At 48.7% G+C, this 26,749-nt stretch overlaps 2 protein-coding genes and 1 long non-coding RNA gene across 5 annotated transcripts in view; all 3 read left to right on the top strand.

The window, feature by feature from the left end:
• The window catches only part of abca5 (ATP-binding cassette, sub-family A (ABC1), member 5), a 40,633-nt gene extending 23,632 nt beyond the window's left edge, over positions 1-17,001 (top strand). Inside the window, exons 32-38 of the mRNA XM_038274414.1 lie at positions 329-404; positions 481-575; positions 682-801; positions 890-1,042; positions 12,275-12,354; positions 12,430-12,485; positions 16,162-17,001. Of these exons, the coding sequence (XP_038130342.1) occupies positions 329-404; positions 481-575; positions 682-801; positions 890-1,042; positions 12,275-12,354; positions 12,430-12,485; positions 16,162-16,296 (715 nt within the window). The 3' untranslated portion in view covers positions 16,297-17,001. The remainder of the gene's footprint in view (positions 1-328; positions 405-480; positions 576-681; positions 802-889; positions 1,043-12,274; positions 12,355-12,429; positions 12,486-16,161) is intronic.
• On the top strand, positions 12,588-15,882 carry LOC119776143. 3 transcript variants are annotated; one of them, XR_005279746.1, is made up of 3 exons: positions 12,588-12,620; positions 12,830-13,623; positions 14,479-14,997. It is a non-coding gene; the product is annotated as an uncharacterized LOC119776143 (long non-coding RNA). The 3 variants fall into 3 exon arrangements; XR_005279744.1 differs by lacking the exon at positions 12,588-12,620 and adding an exon at positions 12,653-12,755; XR_005279745.1 differs by lacking the exon at positions 12,588-12,620 and adding an exon at positions 15,175-15,882 and having other exon boundaries at positions 12,785-13,623; positions 14,479-14,838.
• A 4,772-nt stretch (positions 17,002-21,773) lies between the features above and the next one.
• LOC119776150 (microfibril-associated glycoprotein 4-like) lies at positions 21,774-24,510 on the top strand. The gene is made up of 6 exons (XM_038274423.1): positions 21,774-22,141; positions 22,318-22,454; positions 22,592-22,637; positions 23,319-23,415; positions 23,488-23,655; positions 24,087-24,510. Exons 1-6 carry the CDS (start codon positions 22,070-22,072, stop codon positions 24,326-24,328), a joined length of 762 nt encoding a protein of 253 aa, XP_038130351.1. The 5' UTR covers positions 21,774-22,069; the 3' UTR covers positions 24,329-24,510.
• The last annotated feature ends 2,239 nt before the right edge of the window (positions 24,511-26,749 follow it).

The following is a 26,749-nucleotide window of genomic DNA, read 5'->3' as shown; positions in this document are numbered from 1 at the left end:
TTTCTCCAGCGTCTGCCTGACGTCCCTGAATCTCCTAAAACCTTTGCAGACGCTGAACTCTATTCTGGGAGAATTCATAACGAATCCAGAGCTTCTGTCCAACGGCGGCCTAACTTCTGCATATTCTGACTCCATATATAAAGTGTTAAAGTCTTGAATTGAACTTTATGCTGCAGGAACCCTGAACCTGCAGCGGCTCTGCAACCTCCTAGGAGTGAAATCATTTCCAAAGAGAAACTAAAACATCTGTTAATTAGCTGCATGTTTTTATTACGATGTTGAATGCTTTGCTGAAAAATCAACATCATTTATTTATTTTTTCCCCCAGAGTGTCTAATGCGTTGGAGCTGAAGGAGCATCTAGATAAACCGGCAAAGAGTCTCTCTGCAGGACTGAAACGGAAGGTGAGAAGAGCTCTGATGATCAGATCCATGCTTGGTGTTAGAGCCGCTCCTGCAGCCCTGCTCCATGTGCTTCCAGCTGTGCTTCGCTCTGAGCATGATCGGAAACCCGCAGATTGTCCTGCTGGACGAGCCGTCGTCAGGAATGGATCCCAAGTCCAAGCAGCGGATGTGGTGAGCCTCAGACGTCCCTCTGCTCTGTGATGGCTCTGCTGGAGACCTTCTGCTAAACAACCTTTGGTTTGAAAACATGCATGAAGGACGGCGTGTCTGTGTGCAGGAGGGCCATGCGTGCTGCATTCAGGAACCACCAGCGAGGAGCTATCCTCACCACACACTACATGGAGGAGGCTGAGGCCGTGTGCGACCGCGTTGCCATCATGGTCTCCGGCCAGCTCAGGTTTTTTCTCCTTCGGGATTTTCCCACCAGATTCCAGAGGACTTCTGGCCTCCAGGTTCCTGCAGCTTAACTGTTTCTCTCCAATCAGATGCATCGGCACCATCCAGCATCTGAAGGCCAAATTCGGCCAGGGCTACAGTCTGGAGGTGAAGCTGAGGGAGGAGCTGACGGGACTCCAGCAGGAGGCGCTACTGCACCAGGAGATCCTCCGAATCTTTCCGCACGCCGCCCGACAGGAGAGGTAACTGTAGGACTGCATTAAGCATTTCGTCTTCATTTAATTCTTTACATCCCAAATAAAAAAACAACATAAAGATGTTGCCTGAACATCCAACCTCCATCCAACCCCTGAACATCCAACCTCCATCCAACCCCTGAACATCCAACCTCCATCCAACCCCTGAACATCCAACCTCCATCCAACCCCTGAACATCCAACCTCCATCCAACCCCTGAACATCCAACCTCCATCCAACCCCTGAACATCCAACCTCCATCCAACCTCTGAACATCCAACCCCTGAACATCCAACCTCCATCCAACCCCTGAACATCCAACCTCTGAACATCCAACCCCTGAACATCCAACCCCTGAACATCCAACCCCTGAACATCCAACCTCCATCCAACCCCTGAACATCCAACCTCCATCCAACCCCTGAACATCCAACCTCCATCCAACCCCTGAACATCCAACCCCTGAACATCCAACCTCCATCCAACCCCTGAACATCCAACCTCCATCCAACCCCTGAACATCCAACCTCCATCCAACCCCTGAACATCCAACCTCCATCCAACCCCTGAACATCCAACCCCTGAACATCCAACCTCCATCCAACCCCTGAACATCCAACCTCCATCCAACCTCTGAACATCCAACCCCTGAACATCCAACCCCTGAACATCCAACCTCCATCCAACCCCTGAACATCCAACCTCCATCCAACCCCTGAACATCCAACCTCCATCCAACCCCTGAACATCCAACCTCCATCCAACCCCTGAACATCCAACCCCTGAACATCCAACCCCTGAACATCCAACCTCTGAACATCCAACCTCTGAACATCCAACCCCTGAACATCCAACCTCCATCCAACCCCTGAACATCCAACCTCCATCCAACCCCTGAACATCCAACCTCCATCCAACCCCTGAACATCCAACCTCCATCCAACCCCTGAACATCCAACCTCCATCCAACCCCTGAACATCCAACCTCCATCCAACCCCTGAACATCCAACCTCCATCCAACCCCTGAACATCCAACCCCTGAACATCCAACCTCCATCCAACCCCTGAACATCCAACCTCTGAACATCCAACCTCTGAACATCCAACCCCTGAACATCCAACCCCTGAACATCCAACCTCCATCCAACCCCTGAACATCCAACCTCCATCCAACCCCTGAACATCCAACCTCCATCCAACCTCTGAACATCCAACCCCTGAACATCCAACCCCTGAACATCCAACCCCTGAACATCCAACCCCTGAACATCCAACCCCTGAACATCCAACCCCTGAACATCCAACCTCCATCCAACCCCTGAACATCCAACCTCCATCCAACCCCTGAAAACCCAAACCCCTTTGGAACATCCCCAACCCTTGAACATCCAACCTCCCTGAAAAAACCCAAAACCCGGGAACCCTTTCCAACCCCTGAACACCCAAAACCTCTAAAACACCCAAACCCCCAACGGGAAAACATCCAAACCCCCCTGAACATAAAAAAACCCCTGAACATCCAACCCCCCGGGAAAACCCCAAACCCCTCTGAACACCCAAACCTTTCCCTAAACCCAACCCAAAACCCTTTTGAAACCCCAACCCCCCTGAACACAAACCCCAAAACTTTTCCCAACCCCCTAAAACATAAAAAACCCCCCGGGAACACCAAAACCTCCACCCCCCCCCCCTTTGAACCCCAAAATTTAAAAAAACCCCCCAAAAAATCCAAAAACCTCCCACCCAACCCCTTTAAAACCCACCCAACATCCACCCCAACCACCTGAAAAACCCAACCCCCAAATAAAAAACCCCCTTTAAAACTTTTCCAAACCTCCACCCAACCCCATGATAAAAACCCCAAACCTTTCCCACCCAAAACCCCTAAACCCATAAACCCCTCCTTTCCAAACCCCCCGAACTTCCAACCTCCATCCCCCTTTCTAAACCCATCCAACCTCCACCCAAAATTTTTCTGAAACCCAACCCCTGAACAAAAAACCCCCTAAAACAAAAAAACCTCCTTCCAACCCTATTCAACACCCAAAACCTCCACCCAAACCCTAAAACCATCCAACCTCCCCCAAACCCCCCCTTTGAACATCCAACCCTCTTTCCAAACCCCCAACTAAAACTTTCCAAACCCCACCCAAAACCTCAAACACCCCCCCCTTTGAAAAATCAACCCCTGAAAAACCCAAACCTCTGAACTTTCCAAAATTTAGGGAACCCACCCAAAACCCCTGAACACCCCAAACCTCCACCCAAACCCCTGAACACCCAAACCTCCCAACCAAACCAAACCTTAAAAAATTTTTAACCTCCACCCCAAAACCCCCCTTCTGAACACCCAAAACCCTCCATAAAAACCCCTAAAAATACCCAAAAACCTCCCCCAACCCCGGGAACATCCAACCCCCACCCCCCCCCCCCCCTGAACATCAAACCCCCCCAATCCATCCCCCTGAACACCCAACCTCCTGAAAAATCCAACCTCTCCCCCCCCTTAAACCCACCCAAACCCCCCTAAAACACCCAAACCTCCACCCAAACCCCCTTAAAACTTTCCAACCCCTGAACTTTCCGCCCCCCCTGAAACCCAAAACCACCTAAAACATCCAACCCGTAACACCCAACCCTGAACCCTTTAAACCCTCCATCCAACCCTTGATTATAAACCTCCATCCAACCCCCTGAACACCCCAACCCCCACCCAAATCCCTGAACACCCAACCTCAAAACCCCAACCCCCTGAAACATCCCAACCTCCACCCAAACCCCCTGAACATCCAACCCCCCATCCCAACATCTGAAACATCCACCCTTGAACATCCTAACCCCTGAAAAAAAAATCCAACCCCCTTTCCCAACCTCTGGAATCACCCAACCCCTGAACACCCCAAACCCCCTGAAACATCCAACCCCCAGGGAACACCCAAACCCTCCCCCAAAAACCCCTGAACACCCAAACCCCCGGGAACATCCCCCCCCTGAACTTTCCACCCCCACCCCAACCTCTAAACCCACCAACCCCTGAAAAACCCAAACCCCCTTTGAACTTTTCCAAACCTCCTTTCCAACCCTCGGGAACATCCAACCCTAAAAACATAAAACCCCTAACACCCAAACCCGTGAACATCCTTTTTTTAACCCCAACCCCCCTTAAAAACATCCAACCCCTGAAAAATCCCGACCCCTAAAACACCCAAACCTCCACCCAAACCCCCTAAAACACCCAACCCCCCATTAAACCCCCTCTGAACACCCAAACCCCCTGAAACACCCCAACCCTTTCCTTTCAACCTTTTGGAAACACCCAACCCCATCCCAACCCTTTCCACCCAACCCCTAAAACATAAAACCCCCATCCAACCCCTGAAAACCCAAACCTCCATCCAACCTCTGAACATCCCCCCCTTAAAAACCCCAAACCCCCCATCCAACCCTGAACATCCAACCTCGGGAAACATCCAAAACCCCTTTGAACACCCAAACCCCCCCTGAACACCCAACCCATTAAAAATTCCAAAACCCTAAAACTTTCCCAAAACCTCCATCCAACCCTTTTGAACATCCAACCCTGGAACATCCAACCTCCCTTCCAAAACCCCTGAAATAAACCCCTCTAAAATTTCCAAACCCCTGAACATCCAACACCCTTTTGAACACCCAAAACCCCTGAACACCCAACCCCCATCCCAAAACCCCTAAAACTTTAACGACCCCCGGGAAACTTTTCCAACCCCCACCCAAACCCCCTGAACATCCAACCTCCACCCAAAACCCCCTGAAAAACCCAAAAACCCCTTTAAACACCCAAAACCTCCAAAAAACCCCCTGAAAATTCCAACCTCCACCCAAACCCCTTTAAACATCCCCCCCTTCATAAACCCCGGGGAAACCAAAACCTCCATCCAAACCCCTGAACTTTTCCCAACCCCCACCCAAACCCCTAAAAACACCCAAAACCCCCTTTCCAACCTTGAAACCCCCAACCCTCCCAACCCCCAAATCGGGAAATCCAAACCCCCCCTTTTGAAAATCCAACCTCCATCCCAAAACCCCTGAACACCCAAACCTCCACCCAAACCCCCTGAACATAACCTCCACCCAAACCCCCCCTCCCCCCCCCCTCCCCCCCCCCTAACCCCAACCCCCCTTTGAACATCCAACCCCTGAAACAAAAACCCTGAACACCCAAAACCCCCTGAACTTCCAACTCTAAACATCCACCCGGGAACACCCAAACCCCCTGAACACCCCAACCTCCACCCAAAAACCCCCTAAAACATCCAACCTCCCCCCAAACCCTAAACCCTTTTTAACCTCCACCCAAACCCCCCTAAAACATAAAACCCATCCAAACCCTAAAACCCCCCAAAACCTCCACCCCAACCCCTGAACACCCAAAAACCTCCACCCCAACCCCCCCTAAACATCCAACCCCCCACCCCAACCCCCCTGAACACCCAAACCCCCCTGAACACCCCAACCTCCAAATCCAACCCTGAACACCCAAAATTTCTTGAAAAACCCAAAACCTCTAAACCCATCCAACCCCCTGAAAAACCCAAACCCCCCTTGAACATCCAACCCCTGAACACCCCAACCTCCATCCAACACCCTGAACATCCAACCCCTAAACCCATCCAACCTCCACCCAAACCCCCTGAAAAATCCAACCTCCATCCAACCCCCTGAAAAATTAAACCCTCCTTTCCAACCCCTGAAAAAACCCCAAAACCCCCATCCAACCTCTAAACCCCCAAACCCCTGAACACCCAAAACCCCTGAACACCCAACCTCCACCCAAACCCCTCTGAAACCCAAAACCCCCTGAAAAACCCAAACCCTCCATTAACCCCGGGAACACCCAAAAACCCCTGAAACATCCAACCCTTGAACACCCAAACCTTGAACATCCAACCTTTTTGAACACCCAAACCCCCCCTTGGAAATCCAACCCCCATCAACCCTGAAACCCACCCCTTGAACACCCAAAACCCTAAAAACCCCAAACCCTGAACATCCAACCCCTGAACACCCAAACCCCGAACACCCAAAACCCCGGGAACACCCAACCCCTTAAACTTTCCAACCCCTAAACACCCAAACCTTCTAAAACACCCAAACCCCCTGAACATCCAACCCCTGAACTTCCAAACCCTCTGAACACCCAAAAACCCTGAACACCCAAACCCCTTGAAAAACCACCAACTAAAACACCCAAAACCCTCTGAACATCCAACCCCTAAAACATCCAACCCCTGAAAAACCAACCTCTGAACACCCAAACCCCCTTTTAAAACCCAAACCCCCCCGGGAACATTTCCCAACCCCTTAAACCCACCCAAACCTCTGAACATCCCCCCCCCCTGAACACCCAACCTTTTGAACACCCAAAACCCCCGGGAACTTTCCAACCCCCAAATTCCAAACCCCCTAAAACACCCAAACCCCCTGAACACCCAACCCCCCTGAACACCCAAAACCCTCCCCCAAAACCTCTGAAACCAAAACCTTGAACACCCAAACCCCCTGAAAAACCAACCTCCACCCAACCCCTTTGAAAACCCAAACCCCTCCCCCCAAACCCCTGAACATCCAACCTCCTTTAAACCCTTCCTGAAACAAAAATCCAACCCTCCCCCCCCCTGAAAACCCCAAACCCTGAAAACCCAAAACCCCTAAACATTCCAACCCCCACCCAACCCCCCTGAAACATCCAACCTCCATCCAACCCCCTGAACTTTCCAAACCCCCCACCCAAACCCCCCCTGAACTTTCCAAACCTTTCCATCCTAACCTCTGAACAAAACCCAACCCCCCCCCTGAACATCTAACCCCTAAAACATAAAACTCTAAAAACCCCCCCCAACCCTTTCCTGAAAACCCCCAACCTGAACACCCAAACCCTCCACCCAACCCCTGAACATCCAACCCCCCAACCCAAACCCCCGGGAACTTTAAACCCTTCCACCCAAACCCCTTAAAACACCCCAACCTTTCCACCCAACCCCCCTAAACATCCAACCCCCAATCCAACCCCTGAAAATCCAACCTCCTTTCCCCCCCCCTTTAAAAAAAAAACTTTCCAACCTCCACCCAAAACCTATGAAACACCCCAACCCCTGAACCCCCAACCCCCAAATTCCCCCCCCCCCTGAACATCCCAACCCTGAACACCCAAACCCTTTTAAAAATTAAAACCCCCTGAACTTTCCAACCCGGGAACACCCCAAAACCCCCTGAACACCCAAACCCTCCACCCAAAACCCCGGAAAAACCCAACCCCCTTGAACACCCGACCCCTGAACATCCCCCCCCATAAAACTTTCCAAACCCCCCCTGAACTATCCAAACCCCCTTTTTCCCCGGGAACATCCAACCTCCCCCATTCCCCCCCCCCTGAACATCCAACCTCCATAAACCCCCCTGAACTCCAACCTCCCCCAAACCCCCTGAAACCCAAACCCTCCATCCAAACCCCCTAAACCCACCCCAACCTCCACCCAAAACCCTTTGAACTCCAACCTCCACCCAACCCCTAAAACATCCAACCCTCCACCCAAACCCCATTGAACACCCAAAAACCCCCGGGAAACACCCAACCCCTGAACATCCCCCCCCTAAACCACCCCAAAATCCATCCAACCTCTAAACCCACCCAAACCCTGAACACCCCAACCCCCCATCAAACCCCCTAAAACACCCAAACCCCTTAAACCCATCCAACCCCTGTTCCCCCCCAACCCCCCCTGAAATCCAACCCCCTGAACATCCAACCCCCTGAACCCCAAAACCTCCCATCCCCCCCTTTTAAAACCCCAAACCCCTTTGAACACCCCGCCCCCCTAAAACCCAAAACCCTCAAATCCAAACCCTGAACACCCAACCCCTGAACACCCAAACCCCTCCCCCAAACCCCTGAACCCCAAAACCTCCCACCCAAAACCCCCACCCAAACCCCCCCTGACATCCAACCCCCCACCCAAAACCCTGAACACCCCAAACCTCCATCCAACCCCCCGGGGAACAAATCCAACCCCTAAACATCCAACCTCCACCCAAAACCCTGAACACCCAAACCCCTCTAAACTTTCCAACCCCTAAAACTTTCCCAAACCCCCCCCCCCCCCCCCCCCTGAACACCCAAAACCCCCTGAACACCCCAAACCCCCTGAACACCCAAACCCCCTGAACACCCAAAACCTCCATCCAACCCCCTGAACACCCCAACCCCTAAAACACCCAACCCTTCCCCCCCCTTGAACACCCCAAACTCTGAACACCCAAAATTTCCTGAACATCCAACCTATAAAACACCAAAACCCCTGAAAAACCCAACCCCTGAACATCCCCCCCCCCTGAAACATCCAACCCCTGAAACCCCGACCCCCCCTAAAACATCCAACCCCCACCCAAACCCCCTGAACATCCAACCTCCACCCAAACCCCCTAAAACACCCAACGCTTGAACACCCAACCTAAATTCCAAACCCCTGAACACCCAAAACCCCCAAATTCCAAAACCCCCCCGGGGAACACCCCAAACCCCCACCCCAACCCCCTGAAATCCAACCCCCCACCCAAAACCCCTGAACACCCAAACCCCCATAAAACCCCCTAAACCCATCCAACCCCACCCAAAACCCCCCCGGGAACATCCCAACCTCCACCCAAACCCCCCTGAACATCCCAAACCCCCCTGAAATCCCAACCCCTGAACACCCAAACCCCTCCATCCAAACCCTAAAAACCCAAAACCCCCCAACCCAAACCCCCCTTGAACACCCAAAACCTCCACCCAAACCCCCCTGAAAAAACCCAAAAACCTCCACCCCAACCCCCGAAAAAACCCAAACCCTCCATCCAACCCCTTTTGAACTTTCCAAACCCCCCCCTGAAACCCAAACCCCCGGAAACCCCCAACCCCCTTGGGAAACCCTTTTTCCAACCCCCCTGAACATCCAACCTCAAAACACCCAAACCCCCCACCTGAAAAATCCAACCCCCTTTAAAAACCCCCTTTAAAAACTTTCCAACCCCCACCCAAAACCCCTGAACATCAAAACCTTTCCAAAAAACCCCTGAACCCCAAAACCCCCACCCCAAAAACCCCTGAAATCCAAAACCTCCACCCAACCCCCCCTTGAACACCCAAACCCCCTCCATCCCCCCTAAACACCCCAACCTCCACCCAAACTTCTGAACACCCAAACCCCCCCCTGAACTTTCCAACCCCCCCCACCCCCTAAACACCCCAAACCTCTGAAACCCAAACCCTTTTCCTGAACCACCCAAAACCTCGAACACCCAAACCCCCCTGAAACCCAAACCCCCCCTAAAAACCCCCAACCCCCAAATCCAACCCCTGAACACCCAAAAACCCTGAAATCCAACCTCCAACCCCAACCCCTGAACATCAAAACATCCCACACACCCCCCTTGAACACCCAAACCCCAATAAAAACATCCAACCTCCATTCCAAACCCCCTAAAAACACCCAAACCCCCGGGAAAATCCAACCCCCCACCCAACCTCTGACACCCAAAACCCCTGAAAAATCCAACCCCGAACACCCAAACCCTCCATCCAACCTCGGGAACATAAAACCCCCAAACACCCAAACCCCCATAAAAACCCCCTGAACACCCAAACCCTCTGAACTTTTCAAAATCCACCCCAACCCCTGAACACCCAAACCCCCTGAACACCCAAACCCCCTGAACACCCAACCCCTGAAAAACCCAAACCCCCTGAAATTTCCAACCCCTTGGAACACCCAACCCTCTGAACATCCAACCCCCTTTGAAAATCCCCCACCCCTGAACACCCAATCCCCCACCCCAACCCCTGAAATCCAACCCCCCTGAACACCCAAACCCCTCCACCCAAACCCCTGAAAAAACCCAACCCCTGAACCCCCCAACCCCCCTGAACACCCAAACCCCCTTGAAAATCAAACCTTTTGAACTTCCAAACCTTGAAATAAAAACCCCTGAACATCCAACCTCCACCCAAACCCCTGAAAAAAAACCCTCTAAACCTTCCCCAAACCTCTAAAACTTTCCAACCCTTTGAACTTCCCAACCCCCAATCCAACCCCTGAACACCCCAACCCCTAAACATCCAACCTCCATCCCTCCCTCTGAACTTCCAACCCCTAAACCCCACCCAAAACCCCCCCGAAATTCCAAACCCCATCCAACCCCTGAAATCCAACCTCCACCCAAACCTCCTGAACGCCAACCCCTTTTAAAACCCTTCCAACCCCCTGAACACCCAAAACCTCCCCCAAACCCCCCTGAACCACCCAAACCTCTAAAAATTTCCAACCCCCTGAAAACCCCCAAAACCCCCTGTAACCCACCAAACCCCCCAACCCAAAACCCCTAAAACCCCCAATACCCCCCCCGCCCCCTGAACATTCCCCCCCTTGGAAACTTTCCAAACCCCTGAACTTCCAATCTCCACCCAAACCCCTAAAACACCCAAACCCCTCTGAAACAAAAAACCCCTGAAAAACCAACCCCCCGGAAAATCCAAACCCCCTGAACTTTCCAACCCCCTGAACATCCAACCCCTGAAACACCCAAACCCCTCCATCCAAACCCCTTTAAAACTTTCCAACCCTGAAACCCCAACCCTAAAACACCCAAACCTCTGAAATCCAACCCTGAACACCCAAACCTCCCCCAAACCCCCTGAAAAAACCAACCCCTAAACCCACCCAAACCCCCTGAAACACCCAAAACCCCTGAACACCCAACCCTTCCACCCAAACCCTGAACATCCAACCCCCCTAAACACCCAAACCCCCCTGAACACCCAAAACCCTCCCACCCAAAACCCCCTGAACACCCAAACCCTTTTCCAAACCCCCCTGAACCCCCCAACCTTAAAACACCCCAAACCTCTAAAACATCCAAACCCCCCACCCAAACCCTTTCCCTTCGAACACCCAAACCCTCGAATTTCCCAAACCCCCCTGAACACCCAAACCCTAAAACCCCAAACCCCAATGAAATCCAACCCCGGAACACCCAAACCCCTAAAAATCCAACCTCTGAAACCAACCTCTGAACATAAAACCCAAAATGGTCATTTTGGGGGGTTGGGAGGGGCATTTCCCTTTGCTAGTTTTCCAAAAACTACTGGGGACACACAAATTTTCCCCGAGTGCGAAATCAGAGAAAAGGGAAAGTCCAGATTATTTGTTTGTCCTGGTGAATTTTAAAATTGTGTTCCCAAACTTAACATCTTTTTTTTTAAAGGGTAAGCGGGGTTAAATATTTGTTGGTCCCAGGGGGGTAAGTTTGACCTTGCAGAAACTTAGCAGAGTTTCTAAACAGAATAAACTTCTGTGCAGAAGCTGCAACCGTCAGTTTGAAATAGTTGCTGTTTAAACAGCAGAAAGAGCAATTAGTGGTAAAACAGTTACTAGGAAACACCTTAGCAGGTCGGTTCTGTGGAAACCTTTGTGTTGTGCAAAAGAGTTTCTGTTCATGTTTTGTAACGTCTTATGCACGAAAGTGATCTGGGTGGGTGGGGTGGGGGTTGGGATTGAGCCACCCCAGTTAGCAGACTGCAAGGAACCAACCTGCAAGTGGAGAATATCACAGTTACACAGAGGCTTTCAGTGAGCTCTGTGTCTCAGGCTCCGATTTCTAACAGACTTTTCACTGCCCCTTGCAATGCACCAGGGGACCACTAGGGGTACACGCACCCCCGGTTGGGAAACACTGCTGTAAAGTTTCAGGACTGGATCCTGTTCTCAGAAAGTCCATTTATATTGGTTTCCCCCCCCCCAGCCAAACCTTCACTGTTATCCCTGCCTGGTTTCCACGCTTCATAAGTCTTTTAAATTATTATTATTATTTTAAATTAAGGCCTTTATTGGCATTAAGATTCATTAAATGTGATTATAGTGGCATTTAAAATGCTTTATTCTAATATATATATAACAACAATTTAGCCAGATATGAGATCTAACTGGTTCTGCATATTTTCCCGTATGTTTGGAAAAGAAGCACAGAAAAGCTAGATAATGGAAAAATGCACATTTCAGCAAAAACGTCTGGAAAATTCAGGCCACGGCTGCAGCCTGTCGACGCTAAAGATGACAGAGGATTTTGCCGTATTTTATATATATATATAGATTATTTCTAAGAGCATTAAATGATAGATCCACGTTCCTGTATAACCTGTGACACGCTGCTGCCTCCCATCCAGCTTCACCACCCTGATGGTCTATAAGGTCCCCATGGAGGACGTCGGCTCGCTGGCCCGGTCTTTCTCCCAGCTGGAGAACGGTGAGCTGCTGCCTGCATCCCTGCCTGCAGCGCCGCTGCTAACCTGCATTCATTCTGCATCCTTTTCTTTTGCAGCCAAACAAACCTTCAACTTTGAGGAGTACAACTTCTCCCAGTCCACGCTGGAGCAGGTAGGTGGAGAAATGCCGTGTCTGTTAGTCTGTAAGCCTGAGCAGGGAGGTGGAGAAACGCCGCGTCTGTTAGTCTGTTAGCCTGAGCAGGAGGGTGGAGATACGCCGCGTCTGTTAGCCTGTTAGCCTGAGCAGGTAGGTGGAGAAACGCCGCGTCTGTTAGTCTGTTAGCCTGAGCAGGTAGGTGGAGAGACGCCGCGTCTGTTAGCCTGTTAGCATGAGCAGGTAGGTGGAGAAACGCCGCGTCTGTTAGCCTGTTAGCCTGAGCAGGTAGGTGGAGAAACGCAGCGTCTGTTAGTCTGAGCAGGAGGGTGGAGAAACGCCGCGTCTGTTAGCCTGAGCAGGAGGGTGGAGAAACGCCGCGTCTGTTAGCCTGTTAGCCTGAGCAGGTAGGTGGAGAAACGCCGCGTCTGTTAGCCTGTTAGCCTGAGCAGGTAGGTGGAGAAACGCAGCGTCTGTTAGCCTGTTAGTCTGAGCAGGTAGGTGGAGAAACGCCGCGTCTGTTAGTCTGAGCAGGAGGGTGGAGAAACGCCGCGTCTGTTAGCCTGTTAGCCTGAGCAGGTAGGTGGAGAAACGCCGCGTCTGTTAGTCTGTTAGCCTGAGCAGGTAGGTGGAGAAACGCTGCGTCTGTTAGTCTGTTAGTCTGAGCAGGAGGGTGGAGAAACGCCGCGTCTGTTAGCCTGTTAGCCTGAGCAGGTAGGTGGAGAAACGCCGCGTCTGTTAGTCTGTTAGCCTGAGCAGGTAGGTGGAGAAACGCCGCGTCTGTTAGCCTGTTAGCCTGAGCAGGTAGGTGGAGAAACGCCGCGTCTGTTAGCCTGTTAGCATGAGCAGGTAGGTGGAGAAACGCCGCGTCTGTTAGCCTGTTAGCCTGAGCAGGTAGGTGGAGAAACGCAGCGTCTGTTAGCCTGTTAGTCTGAGCAGGTAGGTGGAGAAACGCCGCGTCTGTTAGTCTGAGCAGGAGGGTGGAGAAACGCCGCGTCTGTTAGCCTGTTAGCCTGAGCAGGTAGGTGGAGAAACGCCGCGTCTGTTAGTCTGTTAGCCTGAGCAGGTAGGTGGAGAAACGCTGCGTCTGTTAGTCTGTTAGTCTGAGCAGGAGGGTGGAGAAACGCCGCGTCTGTTAGCCTGTTAGCCTGAGCAGGTAGGTGGAGAAACGCCGCGTCTGTTAGTCTGTTAGCCTGAGCAGGTAGGTGGAGAAACGCCGCGTCTGTTAGCCTGTTAGCCTGAGCAGGTAGGTGGAGAAACGCTGCGTCTGTTAGTCTGTTAGCCTGAGCAGGTAGGTGGAGAAACGCCGCGTCTGTTAGCCTGTTAGCATGAGCAGGTAGGTGGAGAAACGCCGCGTCTGTTAGCCTGTTAGCATGAGCAGGTAGGTGGAGAAACGCCGCGTCTGTTAGCCTGTTAGCATGAGCAGGTAGGTGGAGAAACGCCGCGTCTGTTAGCCTGTTAGTATGAGCAGGTAGGTGGAGAAACGCCGCGTCTGTTAGCCTGTTAGCATGAGCAGGTAGGTGGAGAAAGGCCGCGTCTGTTAGTCTGTAAGCCTGAGCAGGAGGGTGGAGATACGCCGCGTCTGTTAGCCTGTTAGCCTGAGCAGGTAGGTGGAGAAACGCCGCGTCTGTTAGTCTGTTAGCCTGTTAGCATGAGCAGGTAGGTGGAGAAACGCCGCGTCTGTTAGTCTGTTAGCCTGAGCAGGAGGGTGGAGATACGCCGCGTCTGTTAGCCTGTTAGCCTGAGCAGGTAGGTGGAGAAACGCCGCGTCTGTTAGTCTGTTAGCCTGAGCAGGTAGGTGGAGAAACGCCGCGTCTGTTAGCCTGTTAGCATGAGCAGGTAGGTGGAGAAACGCCACGTCTGTTAGCCTGTTAGCATGAGCAGGTAGGTGGAGAAACGCCGCGTCTGTTAGCCTGTTAGCCTGAGCAGGTAGGTGGAGAAACGCAGCGTCTGTTAGCCTGTTAGTCTGAGCAGGTGGGTGGAGAAACGCCGCGTCTGTTAGTCTGAGCAGGAGGGTGGAGAAACGCCGCGTCTGTTAGCCTGTTAGCCTGAGCAGGTAGGTGGAGAAACGCCGCGTCTGTTAGTCTGTTAGCCTGAGCAGGTAGGTGGAGAAACGCCGCGTCTGTTAGTCTGTTAGTCTGAGCAGGAGGGTGGAGAAACGCCGCGTCTGTTAGCCTGTTAGCCTGAGCAGGTAGGTGGAGAAACGCCGCGTCTGTTAGTCTGTTAGCCTGAGCAGGTAGGTGGAGAAACGCCGCGTCTGTTAGTCTGTTAGCCTGAGCAGGTAGGTGGAGAAACGCCGCGTCTGTTAGTCTGTTAGTCTGAGCAGGAGGGTGGAGAAACGCCGCGTCTGTTAGCCTGTTAGCCTGAGCAGGTAGGTGGAGAAACGCCGCGTCTGTTAGTCTGAGCAGGTAGGTGGAGAAACGCAGCGTCTGTTAGCCTGTTAGCATGAGCAGGTAGGTGGAGAAACGCCGCGTCTGTTAGCCTGTTAGCATGAGCAGGTAGGTGGAGAAACGCCACGTCTGTTAGCCTGTTAGCATGAGCAGGTAGGTGGAGAAACGCCGCGTCTGTTAGCCTGTTAGCCTGAGCAGGTAGGTGGAGAAACGCAGCGTCTGTTAGCCTGTTAGTATGAGCAGGTAGGTGGAGAAACGCCGCGTCTGTTAGTCTGAGCAGGTGGGTGGAGAAACGCCGCGTCTGTTAGTCTGAGCAGGAGGGTGGAGAAACGCCGCGTCTGTTAGCCTGTTAGCCTGAGCAGGTAGGTGGAGAAACGCCGCGTCTGTTAGTCTGTTAGCCTGAGCAGGTAGGTGGAGAAACGCCGCGTCTGTTAGTCTGTTAGTCTGAGCAGGAGGGTGGAGAAACGCCGCGTCTGTTAGCCTGTTAGCCTGAGCAGGTAGGTGGAGAAACGCCGCGTCTGTTAGTCTGTTAGCCTGAGCAGGTAGGTGGAGAAACGCCGCGTCTGTTAGTCTGTTAGCCTGAGCAGGTAGGTGGAGAAACGCCGCGTCTGTTAGTCTGTTAGTCTGAGCAGGAGGGTGGAGAAACGCCGCGTCTGTTAGCCTGTTAGCCTGAGCAGGTAGGTGGAGAAACGCCGCGTCTGTTAGTCTGAGCAGGTAGGTGGAGAAACGCAGCGTCTGTTAGCCTGTTAGCATGAGCAGGTAGGTGGAGAAACGCCGCGTCTGTTAGCCTGTTAGCATGAGCAGGTAGGTGGAGAAACGCCGCGTCTGTTAGCCTGTTAGCATGAGCAGGTAGGTGGAGAAACGCCGCGTCTGTTAGTCTGTTAGCCTGAGCAGGAGGGTGGAGAAACGCCGCGTCTGTTAGCCTGTTAGTCTGAGCAGGAGGGTGGAGGTAACCAGATGGGTTGGATTGGTGGCAGACAGCAGCTTTCACCCATGAAGCTTTGAGGGCCGTACCCTAACCACACAGCATGATGCTTCCACTGCCGTGCTGACAGCTGAGGAAGCGTCTGGATCCAGCCTAGGATGATGTGACTCCTTAATTAACATTGGAGTGCTGTTAGCTCAATGCTAGTTTGATCAAAGGTCACAGAGCGATCAGCTTTACTCAATGATGGATCAATTAATCAGAATCAATCAGGTGTTTTTATTATTTAATTTGATAAGCGGGTATTTTGATGTTTGTCCACCGATATCTGGAGGGTAGAAAACGCTCCTCCTCACGGTGCAGCATCTTTGTCTCTCAGGTGTTCCTGGAGTTTGCCAAGGAGCAGGAGAGCGAGGAGGATGTGGTGGGACCCCTCAGCACCACCTTCCAGTGGCAGCGGCTGCAGCAGGACGGCTCCACCACCCAGGCAGACAGCACGGTGCAGCAGCTCTGATCCATCCACGGCTTTCATCCCGTCCTCCCTGGAGCACGCCGCGCAGGGCGCTACTCGGCCCGCCGAAGCCCCGGCCCGTCCGCTTCCTCCTGCTGCCTCCATTCCTCACAGGGATCCGTTTCTGGGGGCGGGTTTCCTTTCGGGGTTCAGTCGGGTTTTTACGTGTTTTTATGGCATGAATTTATGGGAAAATCAAAACCGAGATCCGTCGAAACCAAAGCAGCACGTCTCTCTTAGAGCTGCTGTTCACTGTGTCATCCAGAGGGGGCGCTGCTGCGCTGCCAGACTCTGCAGCACAGCGCCCTCTGCTGTCTGCTCTGCCTGAGACGGGTGTGTCCATCCCTCCACGGCGGAGGAGGTGCTGATGCCTCCTCCAGCAGGTGTTCTGCTCCTCTGTGGATGATGCTGTAAGTTCTGTTTATCGATGGAAGCATCGTTGGTGCAATACCTTCAACAAATTGTAATTTTTTATGACATTCAGGGGGAGAGCCGCAGGCTGAAGGGAGAAAAACTTTTGTTTTCTGATCGTCTTCAGTGGATAGTTTTTTCTTTGGGTGGGGGGGGTCATGGAGGGGGGGTTTCAGCCGTTTCCTCAGAGAGTCAAACACTGATGCTGCCTTCACTTTAACGCGTTTTCTGGGATGCTCTGTTTACATGAGGATTCAGGATGCAGCCGACCTCAGAGCAGCGCTGCAGGAACGCCTGAACGTCTCCTGACCCGATCCTCTCTGCGCTTTAGCTGCTTTTATATTTGCACTGATTCTGGGAGATTTCATTTTTCAGCTTCATTTTATGCAAACTTGGTGAAATGTGTTTGGGAGGAGTTCCTCGTTTGTTTGTGTCGTGTTTGCTCTCGTGTCGTATCGGTGTTAAAAAGACAAACCTCAGTGATAAACTAACCTTCTAATATTGAATCAATAAAAGAACCTGCTGGTGGACACTTTCAATGACTTCACACAGATTATTTTATTATCATGTTCATCTTTAAGGCCTGTTATAGAAGGGGAGAAAATCACACACAAGTTTAATGAAGATTTAAAGTCAGTAAAGCAAAATATATAAAAAAAAAATGCTTATTTATTTCATAGAATTTTGTGCTTTGAATACAAACACCAGCAAAAAGTGTTGCATAAAAAGATTAAATTCAATACATGTTATATTGATGGAAAAAAAGCAACTCAAACATAAATATATAGCATATATTATCAGACATTTAACAATAGCATTAAACCATTTATATAACATGAACATCATCAATTTATCACTTTTGGCTCATCTTTATTATTCGGCTCCATTAACACATTAATTTTATTGTGATGGTTTATATAATATGGTATATTACATGATTTATAGACTTCATAATGACTATTCAATGTGATTGGCTGATTTTTTTTATTCTAAGTTAATCTACTGATGCTATGAAACAGCCAGTCTGTTGCACCCCCCCCCCTCCTCATTTGCATAATGAGGCAGAAATGCAGACAGAAATGTAAAAATGGCAGAAATAAATAAACAGCGGCGAAGAAATAACTAAGGTAAAAAATACAAAGGAAGAATAAAACAGACAAAAATATAACATGCACATAAATAAATACTTAATAATATAAGTAAATACAAAATAAAGTTGAAGATTACAAAGGAAAAAAAATAAGGTAAATATTACAAAGGCAAATAGATAAAGAAGATAATTAAAAGAGTTAAATACATTTGTCTCACTGTATAATTTAATTTCTACTTACATTTATTTGTTTATTGTATTTTTGGTGGCAATTAATTGTATGCTTATTTATTTATTGAGCATTTATTTATTTCTGTTTATATATGGCAGAGTCAGTGTTCCACAGTCTGTGTCAAAGTGATGAATTTATCTTTATTTTAAAAGTTAAATCCCCCTTAAAATGAAAACATCATGGTTGTTTGATGCTGTAGCGCAGATTGTTTACATTGAGAGCGGTCTAACTAGGGAGTACCAATATGGCGGCCGGTGGCTTCACCTCGTACTACCATCAATCCAGGGAATAAACAGAGATCAGTCATTGGGACACCCTTCCCTTCCACAGGAACTCGCTGCCAATAGAAACAGGACCGGCCCAAAGTTTGTTGGTTCCTTTACTGGTAAAAACTATAGAATTAGAAATAGATCAAAATGTGCTTTCGCCCTCAGAACACCTGCTATTTAAACACTGCTGACCATAAGAACAAACAGCAGGACACGGAGCAGGTGGACGAGCTTCAACCGCTGTGAAACCATGAAGCTAACAGCCTTCAGTAAAACACTGAATGTCTCCATGAGAGAAAATCTAAATGAATCATTCTGCTCATCTGGATCCAATAATGCAGGATGGTTTATCTCTAACTTCAGCTTATCTGCCTTTAAGACATGATTTAAAATAAACTTTAGCCGTATGAAAAAAAAATGAAAATTGCTGATTTTAAATCAAAACAGCTTTAAAAACATGATTAATAACAATGCGGTGAAATTTCACCACTGACCGCTGGTCAACAGAGGGCGCCACCCCACCCAACCAATGACCTTGATCAAGGCACCAAAGAACTAAAATTTTATGATGAAATGAAACTATTTCGAAATATATTAATATATTTTTTAAATGTGCAAGATAAATATTGAATCTTTAATGATGAGTAAAGCTGTTTGGTTCGTCGTCAGATTGGTGTCGTGTTTCTCTAGTGAGCAAAAATCATGGCATCAGTCGCTGACTGTCATTAAAAGCTGTCCATGTGCAGCAGCTCCTCTGCAATGCGAAAGGTCAGGAGAGCTCAGGGTGCAGCGGAGCTACGCCTCCTGGCAGGAGCTGTCGTCACAGCCTTGATGCGGCTAATTGACAGGCCGAATCGCAGGAGTGGAATCGCTTAATGCGAACTAACCAAGAGAAGCTGGAGGTTAAACCATTTGGACCTGATCAGCGGAACATCAGAAGGAATCATCAGTCCAAAGACAGATGGAGACGGTTCACTGGGTCCTTTTCCAGGACCTGCTTTAGCTCCAAGGCTAGGCTAACTGCATTCAGCGAGGCTAACTGCATGCAGCGTGGCTAACTGCCTGCAGCGAGGCTAACTGCCAGCGGCGAGGCCAACTGCCTGCAGCGAGGCTAACTGCCTGCAGTGAGGCTAACTGCCTGCAGCGAGGCTAACTGCGTGCAGCGAGGCTGACTGCATGCAGCGAGGCTAACTGCATGCAGCGAGGCTAACTGCCTGCAGCGAGGCTAACTGCATGCAGCGAGGCTAACTGCGTGCAGCGATGCTAACTGCCTGCAGCGAGGCTAACTGCCTGCAGCGAAGTTAACTGCGTGCAGCGAGGCTAACTGCGTGCAGCGATGCTAACTGCCTGCAGCGAGGCTAACTGCATGCAGCGAAGCTGACTGCCTGCAGCGAGGCTAACTGCGTGCAGCGAGGCTAACTGCCTGCAGCGAGGCTAACTGCGTGCAGCGATGCTAACTGCCTGCAGCGAGGCTAACTGCGTGCAGCGATGCTAACTGCCTGCAGCGAGGCTAACTGCATGCAGCGAAGCTGACTGCCTGCAGCGAGGCTAACTGGGTGCAGCGAGGCTAACTGCGTGCAGCGATGCTAACTGCCTGCAGCGAGGCTAACTGCGTGCAGCGAGGCTAACTGCGTGCAGCGATGCTAACTGCGTGCAGCGATGCTAACTGCCTGCAGCGAGGCTAACTGCATGCAGCGAAGCTGACTGCCTGCAGCGAGGCTAACTGCGTGCAGCGAGGCTAACTGCGTGCAGCGAGGCTAACTGCCTGCAGCGAGGCTAACTGCATGCAGCGAGGCTAACTGCGTGCAGCGATGCTAACTGCCTGCAGCGAGGCTAACTGCCTGCAGCGAGGCTAACTGCCTGCAGCGAGGCTAACTGCGTGCAGCGAGGCTAACTGCCTGCAGCGAGGCTAACTGCCTGCAGCGAGGCTAACTGCGTGCAGCAAGGCTAACTGCGTGCAGCGAGGCTGACTGCCTGGAGCGAGGCTAACTTCCTGCAGCGAGGCTAAGGCTTTATCCTGCTTCCCTGCCTCCTTTTCAAAGGTCAGGATCTGATCCAGATAAAGACAGCTAGGACTGATTTAAAGGATGAACAATCTGGGATTCACATGGAAAATAGTAGAATCTAGTCTACTTTTTCTAGATGTTCATTTACATAGTTGTTCTTAAGTAAACACATTCTCAGAAAATAAATAGTTTTCATATAATAAAAAATAAAAAGCTGACTAATAGCTTCTCCATCATTAAACCGGTTCATTATTTTTTTAGGTTTGTGACCCAATATGGGACAAAACACAGATTTACCTTCACAGCCTCAGGAGGACAAGATTTATGGACAGAAAGTAAACCTGGTCATGAAATTATGTTTTGGAGCCAGAAAGGCCCAGCCAGTTTTTAAAAACTCCTCTCATGATCAATTCTGGTCATTTTTAAATTGTAATAAGTTACAACGGCTCAGATTTTTCAGTGAAGTTATAATTGTTTTTACACCCTAAATTCATTAAACTCTGTCCCTTTAAGTCCAGCAGCAGATCGATATTAGAACAATATAGGAGTCATGTTAGAATAGAAATAGATTTTTACAGTTTAACCATTGATCAGGCTCTTACAGACTGATGCAACATGCATGCAGTCCAAAGTCCTGGAGCCTTGAACAGTGTGTTCCACTCCCCCATGTTTCCCAAACTAAAACCAGGCTTTGTTAGGCTGTTGGATAAAACCTGGAACTCAACATTTGATGTTTTCTCTTTTCACAAATCAGGATCTTCAGGAGGAAAACATAACGAAAATAAAAATAACATTCAACTAAAAACTCTAAAACTGTTGAAAATAAATAAACATATAGATCATTTAATTATTTTATTGTTTATAACCAAGAGGTCCTGCAAGCATCTGCAGTTACTTCAAATAAAAGTCAAAGGAGATTCTTTGGAGGACCAGAATGTTCACATTTTGGACAAAGAAGACAGGTGGTTCGAGAGGAAGGAAGCCATCTATGTTAAGGAAGAAAAACCAACCTTAAACAGAGGGGGGGGGGACTCAGCTTTCAGAAACCTCCAATGCAGCGATAGAGTTGATTCCTTCCCGCTATCATCGCAGCTCCAACCCCTTTACAGGAGAACAGAAGACCTCACCTGTTCATCCAGGCCAACTATTCCCTCTAACGACCCCCCTTTCAGAGACATAGACAGGTATGGGGCATTGCAGGCTAACAAAGAAGCTACATGACCCCCATTCCAAAGGGGGGGACCCGTTCATCCGTTTCTATTTGCATGTTTTCTAAACTAAAACCAGGCTTTGTTGGGCTGCTGGATAAAACCTGGAACTAAACGCTATTTCTGACATTTGGAATTGAAAAATCTTCCTGGATGGAAGAGAAACGTCTTCAAACTTGGAAACAAAGTTCAGAGGATTGATTTGAACTTTTCTGGACTGATTCTGATCTGGATGACGGAGAATCTTCACCAAGTTCAATGTTCTCAGTTTCTTTTCACCCCTGGCCTAAACTCTCAGAGTTGCATCTGAGCTTTGTTCTCTTCCCCGGTTTTATTCTTTAATCATTAATGTTCCCCTCTCAGTTCATCTTTTGAAATGTTTGCTTTAGAAATCCGTTATTTTTTAAATGACTTTCATCCGGACTGCCCTGATGGAAATCCTGTTGATCAATTCGGGCATCTACTGCATTTCATCACATCCAGAGATCCAGGAAAGTTCCCTTCAGGTAGCAGCAGCTTCTAAAGCCCTAATGTAACTTTATTCCATCAGGATTATGTAAATGATTCACTTCTGGTGTATAAATACAGCTTACAGTCTCCATCGGGTCACTTCCACACATCTGACCATGAAGGTGAGTTAATGGGTGAAACTAAACTGGGAGAACTGGTGAAATGTTGTGATGCTTTGGGTATTTTAACAGAACCAGAGAGTAAATTGTTGTTCTGTGTGATTCGATGAGCATCGCTGCTTTTCCTCTCAGAACCAACATGTTTTATAGTGAATAACCGGAACTCTCCTCCACTCCAGCTGCCGGCAGCAGTTTTCCTCCTGGTTCCCATCATGAGCCGCTGCTCAGACCTCGTCCTCCCTCTGGACTGCAGCGACGTTCAAAGGCAGAATACCAGTGGCGTCAACACCATCTATCCCATCGGCGCCACCTCTGCTGTCCTGATAAACCCACCGTCTGCAATGAAGCTCCTTCTCAGTGTCCTGTGGTGGAAAATATGGACGCCTGATACAGGAAGTCCACCATAAAACGGTTCCTGAAATGTTGCTCCAGCACAACATGTGGTTTATGTTTTGTGCAGGTGTTCTCTGATATGGACTCTCTTGGAGGAAAATGGACTGTAAGTATTTTAATGAGTAGTTTTCTGTTCTGGGTTCTAATTATCCCTCCATTTATCCACCATTAACCTTCTGATAATATTTGGCAGCTAAATATTTATTTGCACAATGTACCTTTTCTTTTAGTATACCTCTGAATCCCAAACCCATCTTTTTTTTTTATTTATATGTCTAACATCTGTTCCAGATGTGTTCATAATGCACCAACCTGTTCTTTAAGCTGTATTTGAATTCAGCTTTGTTGCTCCGTGCAGCGAAGGAGGTCTGGATTTAAACCCCAGCCATGGTTCTTTCTGAACAGATGCTGCTTTCTTTGTTTAAAAAAAGATGATTAAAGGTTTTAATTTGATGGATCCAGTCCAACGCCTACGCAGCTGCGCTCTCAATACAGAACAGTCTTTTTTCAGCACGACAGAACAGAGACTGGATTAACGAGCTGATTGGGAGCAGGTGTGAACAGAGCAGTCTAGAAGGGAGCTAGGGGAAAGGAGGCCAACACAAGAGGGCAGCAGAGGGCAACCAAGAAAAACCTAAGAACTCAAACGCATCCACAAAATAGGAATTAAACCAATAAAACTAGAAAACAAAGAAAAAAGTGGATCAAAGTGAAACTGAAAACTCAAAAGAAACCAGAACAAAGACCGTGACAGGTATATTTAGTGTAACTGGTTAACCCTTTCCAGGTGTTCCAGAGAAGGATGGACGGTTCAGTGAACTTCTATCGGCGCTGGGATCAGTACCGGAGTGGCTTTGGGAACGCCGCTGGGGAATACTGGCTCGGTGAGACATCAAGCAGCTTTCCTCCTCAGACCACAGACGTCAGAAAGACGAATTTCTACGTCTGACTTTCAGGTCTTGAGAGTCTCTTCCACCTCACTCAGAGGAAACGTTATGAGCTTCTGGTGGACATGGAGGACTTTGAAGGAAAAGAGGTGTATGCGCGTTACTCCAGGTTCTCCATTGGTCCTGAGTCCGACGGCTACAGACTGCATGTGTCTGGGTTTACGAACGGAGGCGCAGGTGGGTCACCGTGAAATTCAGCCAGCAGATCATTTCCCAGTAGTGAACAAGTTTAAAACGTTTTATATTTGTTAGGAAGGGTCGCCCTGCTGTTTACAGCTTTACTTTGCTTCAGATAAGACAGGTGATCACATCGGATTATTAAAAGAAAGAGAAACAGACCTGTGACACGATGCTGTGTCACCAACCTCCACTGTTGATGCTGCATGAAGTGTTATTGGTTTAAACTATTCCTGAGTGCTAAACGCGTCACAATCTTCTATCAAAGATTGGCTCCATGCACCATCGTATAACAACAAAAGCAAAGGTTGAGACCCTGAGGGAACCAACACTCTCCATCCCCGATGACATCATGTCCATGTGAACCACAGAACAGGCAGAGAGAGAAAACATTTATGCTTTTCTTCAGTAACATTTTCATGTTTCTGCAGGAGACTCTCTTACGTATCATAGTGAACAGAAGTTCGTGACATTCGACCTTCCGGAGGGAAACTGTGCCAGAGAGCACCAAGGAGCTTTCTGGTACAAAACGTGTCACTATGCCAACCCTAACGGGGCCTATCTGTGGGGCCCACACACCCTTTATCGAGCTGTTGGAGTGGAATGGTTTCACTGGAAAGGCTATGAGTATTCCCTGAAGGCCATCAGCATGAAGATCCGCCCCCTTCAGTAAATCTTTATCTCTGGTTTATTTCAGGTAGAGCTTTACCTGACTAACCTCAGCTGCTGGAAATCAAATGATTTTACTTTATGTCTTTTCTATTTTCACTGTTATTTTTTACTATTAAAAAGCCAAGCAAAGTAAATTGAATAAACTGGAGGAATTCTTGTATTTTGTAATAGTCACTTCCTGTCAGCAACTATTTCTGTGGGTGGGAGATGGCGACCTGGGCAGGAAGGGGCTAACCTCTAAGCCTGAGTGATCGTTTCTATAGAGCGTCTGGAAAGTACAAAGTGTTCACAAAACGGAGGACCTACAATTCCTCGAGCTGATTGGGTAAATCCCCATGTGGCTCCTGCCTCCATGTTTAGCTTTTAGCCAGTCACAGCAGCAATAGTGATGTTAGGCTCGACACACCTTTGACCTTTCTGAAGCAAAAGTGTCGCTGAGAAGCGTTTCAAAGCCCCTCAGTCACATGACCGCTGTGATCCAGGCCTCCTTACGTCACACTGAGTATCGAGCTTCACAGTTAATTCAAATCATGTAATCTGGACGCTTCAATACTGCAGAAATATTTAAATGCATGAAAATCACGGCTCAAAAATGTTTACTCCATTTACAGTTTTATTTTAGTTTTATTCAAAGGCAGGGAAAGACTTTTCATTTTAGGTCTAGATTAGAATTGATCCAGAATACTTTGCTTCATGCACATAGATCTAAAATAGACAGAGACACACATCTCTACACGCCGCAGTCATCCACTGATATTTATTCAGACGCCACATCTAAAAACTTATTAAATAAATAAATTGAACATCATTGATCTCACATTGGAGAAATTTATCTCTGCATTTAACAGTCATCATTTGGAGCAGTGTGGGGTTAAGGGTCTTGCTCAGGGACCCAGAGTGGCAGTCTGGGGGAGTGGGGGATCGAACTCCCAATCTCAGGATTCAAAGCATTGATGCTTTTCCTTAAATCCGATCATCTTCATCAGTCAGAACCACACAGCTATGCTAAAAGAAGGACTGTTTACACTACGCCTTTTCCACCTAAAATGCCGTCTTAGCAACAAATGTCACGTGACTGGCGGAGACTGACTGGGTAAGCAAATTGAGCGCACCTTAGACCTTAGAGAAGGCGCGCTCCATTTGTATACCCAGTTGTCCAGGAATTATATTAATATTATTAATAAGTATTTCGTGCGCACGTTAAACTCATTGCGTGGCCACGAAGTAGTATTTCGTGCGCACATTATACTTACTGCGTGGAAATACTACTTCGTGGCCACAATTAAACATTTTTTTTGACCATGTCATCAGAGGGGCTCTGTAAAAAATAAATAGAGGCTATTACACCTAAACCAGTGCAGCCATGCTAGTTTTCCTTTAGCTTTCTGCCTCTGGTTGCCATGGCGACGTCAAACACGTCCCTGCATCTCATTGGTCCAACACATTTCTGTATCAAGGTGGACGGATCTGTTGGCTCTTGGTAAGATGTATTTTTGGGGCAATTTATGTTACCATTAACACGTTGATCCCAATATAACGAATCAGACCTCATTTAAAGACTCCATTAATAAACTGGTTTCATCCAGATTCCAGAGCTAAAAACAGGAAAGATGAGCTGAGATGAAGCTGACGCTCCAGCTAAGCTAGCAACAGCTTCTAGGGGCTCCTTCTGCAACCTCTGACCAATCAATGGAGAGTCAACCAGAGGGAAGACTGTCGGTCCAAACAGCAGCTCCTCCCAGCAAATCCCAAAACTACTTGAATTTTCTCGAGCCTGAAATCCTGTTTGGGATTTTTAAAGACGTTTAGATAAACTAACAGCTGTCATGGCCAAACTTTTCATCCACAAACGCTTCCTGAGCTCAGTCATTTTCCTCCTCTGTGAGGCTGATGGACAAAAACCCAACATGTGGAACTGGATCATGTGTTTAACCCAGAGTTTATTCATTGATTTCTTTAATAAGTCCGCTTTTTTTGTTTTTTTAGATCTCCTTTTTGGCGTTTTCTCTGTCTTTGTAAAATGTGTTTTTTGTGATTTAATGTATTTCACTCTTATCTCTGCCTATGCTGGCATTATGCTTTGAACTTTAGAAACTGTTTGACAGCAGCGCTAAGATGTTCTTTCATGTCTTTATTCCAGAAGCTTTAATGTCAAAAATCTATTTTTTTTTGTATCACAGTTGGTCTAAGATTGATCTATTCTGTACAATAAATTTTAGATTTCTTTGATTGGAAAATTTTGTTAATTTCATATATTAATTTATGCTATTTACTCAAAACTTTTCACTCAGCCTGTTTGACCTGCAAGGCCACAGAATTCCAATGTGAGGATGTTTTTGCATAAGGCAAACCTTCTTCCCATAAAAAACCATGTTACTGTTTAACCAAAGTGTCATTAATTAGTCTTGACTCTGACTTCTTT

The sequence above is a fragment of the Cyprinodon tularosa genome, unplaced genomic scaffold (genome assembly GCF_016077235.1).
Source record: "Cyprinodon tularosa strain WSP-4 unplaced genomic scaffold, ASM1607723v1 ctg913, whole genome shotgun sequence".
In the NCBI taxonomy this organism is placed as follows: Eukaryota; Metazoa; Chordata; class Actinopteri; order Cyprinodontiformes; family Cyprinodontidae; genus Cyprinodon; species Cyprinodon tularosa.
The sequence above is the reverse complement of the archived record's forward strand: the minus strand, read 5'-3'. Positions and strand labels throughout refer to the sequence as shown.

Bases quoted from the DNA above. Each gene is read 5' to 3' on its own strand.
- LOC119776150 (XM_038274423.1), top strand. From the start codon at position 22,070: ATGATTCACTTCTGGTGTATAAATACAGCTTACAGTCTCCATCGGGTC. The intron at 23,416-23,487 runs GTGAGACATCAA...TCTGACTTTCAG, and splicing joins CGCTGGGGAATACTGGCTCG to GTCTTGAGAGTCTCTTCCAC. The intron at 23,656-24,086 runs GTGGGTCACCGT...ATGTTTCTGCAG, and splicing joins GTTTACGAACGGAGGCGCAG to GAGACTCTCTTACGTATCAT.